Genomic DNA, 4,638 nt, shown 5'->3' with positions numbered 1-4,638 from the left:
AGCCAAGAATGGTACCTATTTTCAATAAATGAGAATTTGGTTTGATCGTTTTCAATGTCTGGTGCTATTTTTTAGGTCACAGGGATGTCGTTGAAATGCTCATCACGAAAGGAGCCAAGGTTGATTCTATAGACGAAGAAAAGCGGACACCTCTTCATTATGCTGCTATGAATGGTAATGTTACATATTTGACTAATTAATACATAATAATGTAACATATTTTATTAATCGATTTTAATTCTTAGGTCACTTGGATGTCATTGAAATGCTTATCACGAAAGGAGCGAAAGTTGATTCAATGGACGTTCATAAGCGGACACCCCTTTATTATGCTGCTAATAATGGTAATTTTGAATATTTTCACTTAACCAATTTCTTAGGTTTAATCTTTCTCATTGGTCGATATTATTCTCCAGGCAACTTACAGATCGTTCAAATCCTTGTCGCCAATGGAGCCAGTCTTACTATTACAGATTATCGAAATCAGACACCTTATCAGATTGCTTTATATAATAGTAATGTTGAACATTTTTGTTTAGAAAAGAATGTGATTCAAACTATATTATTTTTCAGATGAAAAGGAGGTCGCTGACTATCTTAAGGAGGTTGCAGAAAAAAGACGCCATGGACACAAGTGAAATCAATCGAAAAATCAGATGTTTTCCTTTGAGTTCCGTTGTCATGTAGAACATTAATTTCAATAAATTTTTGCCAAACTAACCATGCCGATATTGTTGCTTTGTTGTACTATTGATTTTAAAATGGTCTCACAAGTAAACCGTCCCAACTGTCACAAATGGATTTTAACACTATGATTGTTCTTGGGGCACCCAGGGCCCCCAGCGAACTTTAAAGTTGAATAAAAGTACTAAACAGTGTATAAACCAACCGGAGTTAAGTCTCATTGTATAGATTGAACATTTCTCTACACGAATGAAAAAAAAAAACATATGCATATGTGTGAGTATGTGTAAAATACAGCCTGCCGCAAAACTTATTACGCTGTTGTTCTTGGGGGACCACAGGGCCCCATGGCTATTTTATATTATAACTGGACTATGATAAGAGATAACGACTTGATGTCTGCGGTGAAGTTGTAGTACTCAAGCTGCTCTACAACTTTGCCGAAGACACCAAGTCGTTATCTCTTATCAGTTTCGCGGAATACGCGAGAAACCGCAGAAAACCGCGAAAAAACGCGTTTTTTTCCTTATCATTTTTCACGGAACTGATAAGAGATAACGAGATGGTGTCAAAGGCAAAGCTGTAGTTCTGGTCGGGGACTACAATTATTCTGATTCATTATTCCGTTATCTCTTATCAGTTACGCGAGAAACCGCAAAAAAACGCGTTTTTTTCCTTATCGTTTTTTCACGGAACTGATAAGAGTTAACGAAATAATGAATCGGAACAATTGTAGTACTCAACCAGAAATACAACTTTGCCTTAGACGCCATCTCGTTATCTCTTATCAGTTCCGTGAAAAATGATAAGGAAAAAAACGCGTTTTTTCGCGATTTTCTGCGGTTTCTCGCGTATTCCATGAAACTGATAAAAGATAACGACTTGGTAACTTCGGCAAAGTTGTAGAGCAGCTTGAGTACTACAACTTCACCACAGACATCAAGTCGTTATCTCTTATCAGTTACGCGAAAAAACGCGAAAAATTCGAGTTTTTGATAATCATTTTTCGCGAAACTGATAAGAGATAACGATTTCATGTCTATGGTGAACTTGTAGTACTCAAGCTGCTCTACATTTCTGTCGAAGAGGCAAGTCTCTTACTTCTCATCATCTTCACTAAAACGATGTGGGAAAATTTTGCGATTTCCGCGTTTTTCGCGGAACTGATAAGAGATAAGCAATATTTGTTACACCAAAATTATAGCAAACTTTGAGTATTACAACTTTGCTGCAGACACTAATTTGTTATCTCTTATCACAGTCCAGATTTCATATGAAGTATCTTGGGGGCCCTGGAGTCCCCCAAGAACAGTAATATGTTGCAAATATGAAGAACAGTCATAGTGTTAAAATTGCATATACAGATCGATTGGGGATGGAAAAAAAAAATTTTGACAAAAGGGCAGAGGCCGTTTTTGGGGCATAGTGGGGATAGACCCCCCTTTCTTAAACTTCGTCTGATCAAAAAATGATGTATGTCAAAGTTGTTCAGAATGATGAGGAGAATTTTGAAAAAAAACTAATTTTTTCTGTATATCGGGTCAAAAAATCCCTTCACCCCCGAACAAATTACATTTTTGGATTCCTCGTGAAAAATCACTTTTAGGTTTAGAACATTTCCTATCAAAAAAATCATCCCTTATGCTCTAAACCAAGGCCGGAATACATTAGAAGGTTTGGGGTGCGATTTGTTTAACATTCCGGCCTTAAATTAGGACATAAGGGATGATTTTTTTGATGGGAAATGTTCTGAACCAAGGGATAATTTTTCACGAGGAATCCAAAAATATAATTTGTTTGGAGGGTTAAGGGGGATTTGACCCTATTTTGGGGATGCATTGGTCATTTTTCGCTATTTTTTCAGTTTTTGACCCTCCATTTCATTTCAGGGGTGGAGGGCAACTCCACCCAAGGTGTCATTTGATTCTCTGGAGTATATTGAACATTTCATATCGACATATTTTTGTCCTCAAACCATTTCTAGTATGAGAAAATTGCATTTTTATGTAAAAACCATCAGACGAAGCATTGTAAAGAAGGGGCCATATTCCCACTATGACCCAAAAGGGGCCGCTGCCCTTTTGTCAAAATTATTTTTTTTTTCATTCTTCATCGATCTGTATATTCAACTTTAAAATCGACGTGTGACAGTTGGGACGGTTTACTTGTCAGCGTCATAATTGACTTACCAAATCGGGAAGTGAATCCTGTGGAGTAGGTGGATCCGACCTAGTCCAATGTGTTCTGGAAGTAAAATCCTCCAGTATGAGTCTAGAGTTTATTGTCTATGGGAATTCTGATTGCTAAATCGCATTATTTTTGCCGAATTACGCTGAATATGCGATACTGAATCAGAGCTGTAAAGTTAATTATGAGGTGTAAAGTTAATAAATCATATGTGAATGCTGAGCAAAATGAAGCTTTCCAGCCACATCATAAATTCAAAAGAAAAAACCAACAGCGTCTAACACTACTAGTTATCAAAAAACCGTCAAGAGGGCGCCAACAGTTGCCCATTGGAATGTCCATAAGAAAGCGCGCTCTCTACGGCAAATTTCGCCATTTTTCAACAAAAAGTGTGCAGTGCTATACGCTGTTGGAAAAAACCTTTGACTGTTGCATAAACAGTATTCATAGACATAGGTATCTTTCCGTGTATATACATTGGATCAATTCGAAAATAAACTATTCTTAGAAAAAAAAATCCATTGAAGCTTGTTTCCAATAATTCCAGGCGTATATTGAGCCCATTTATCTATACATCTGCACCTGTGTATTCCAAACATCGAAAAATAAGCAAATAGACATAAAGCGAGAAGAATTTTTTTGAATATTTGGTTTTCGAATTCAATCGTAAGGAATTTGGTTTTGAATTTTGTTTTTCTGCACGTGCAATAATGATGACAAGTTTACATAATCTAATTTTTGACTATAAATCGGGCAGCAACATCGTGAGCAATTAGTTACTGTTCAAGTGATTCGACTATAAACATGTCTAAGCAATTGATGGGTGAGTCTCTTCTTAATTCTTTTTTTCCATCATTTTTGTCTAATTTTCATTTTTGGCAATACTTAAGATTTCAGTCACTCATTGTGTTTTAATCGATATTTTCTCTCCGTTTAGTTTGTTTGATTCTGGTTGCGGTTTTGGGAGACCAATTCATGGTAACTTACAACTTTTTCTGTATATTTTTTTTTCATCGGGTCGATCGATGACATGAAGAGCTTTTTTTTCATTTTCCATTCAAATTGACTTTTCGAAAACGAAGAAAGTAATCGAAACAAAATTATACCTTATGAAGAGGACATTTCATTCGACTTCAAAATATGCTTAAAAACGCATATATGTTCGTTTTTAGTTTACATTTTTCACGTAACTGATACGAGATCTTCAGTGTACAACACGGTTCTTTACCCGACATTTTATGTCTAAAAATGATTTTTTTTTTTTTCAAAAATCCATTAATTTTACATGTCAATTCATTCAATTTGGTTATTCCAAACTAATTATCCTTTATTCGTTTCTAATTTTCAATTTGAAGCAAACTGAGGGTGGGCCTGGGAACGGTTGTGGGCATGGCTGTGGGTATGGTTGTGGACTGCTTACCAAAGTAAAGGGAACAGTACGACAAGGTAAGATTGAAGCTCCATTTCTTTTTTTAAGTTTCATTCTCACTATTCCACATATGAGTAGTTTGAAGCGAAAATGTAGTACAGAAAGTTGCGCGGAAAAATGTCAAATGAAAAGAGATAGCTATATAGTTCACTATAGATTATTATACAGTATACTATATATATAGCTATACCTTTTCCGCTCATTCATCATCGACATTTTTCCGCGCAACTTTTCTATATTACATTTTCGCTCCAAACCACTCATGTGATGTACGAAGGCACTTCTATTCAATCTAGCAAGGCACAGTCTGACAGCAACGGGAATCTCCATAAAAAAAA

General features: G+C 35.9%; 1 protein-coding gene across 1 annotated transcript in view; it reads left to right on the top strand.

Annotated features, from left to right (window-relative positions):
* LOC129572006 (putative ankyrin repeat protein RF_1087) overlaps positions 1–690 on the top strand; it is a 1,117-nt gene extending 427 nt beyond the window's left edge. Inside the window, exons 4-7 of the mRNA XM_055451906.1 lie at positions 76–174; positions 246–344; positions 417–515; positions 574–690. Of these exons, the coding sequence (XP_055307881.1) occupies positions 76–174; positions 246–344; positions 417–515; positions 574–638 (362 nt within the window). The 3' untranslated portion in view covers positions 639–690. The remainder of the gene's footprint in view (positions 1–75; positions 175–245; positions 345–416; positions 516–573) is intronic.
* Positions 691–4,638: the final 3,948 nt, after the last annotated feature.

This window comes from Sitodiplosis mosellana, unplaced genomic scaffold, assembly GCF_009176505.1.
Source record: "Sitodiplosis mosellana isolate CC-2019 unplaced genomic scaffold, AAFC_SMos_1.0 Smas_scaffold_3963, whole genome shotgun sequence".
NCBI classification, from domain to species: Eukaryota; Metazoa; Arthropoda; class Insecta; order Diptera; family Cecidomyiidae; genus Sitodiplosis; species Sitodiplosis mosellana.
Note: the sequence above shows the minus strand (reverse complement) of the source record. Positions and strands in the feature narration are given on the sequence as shown.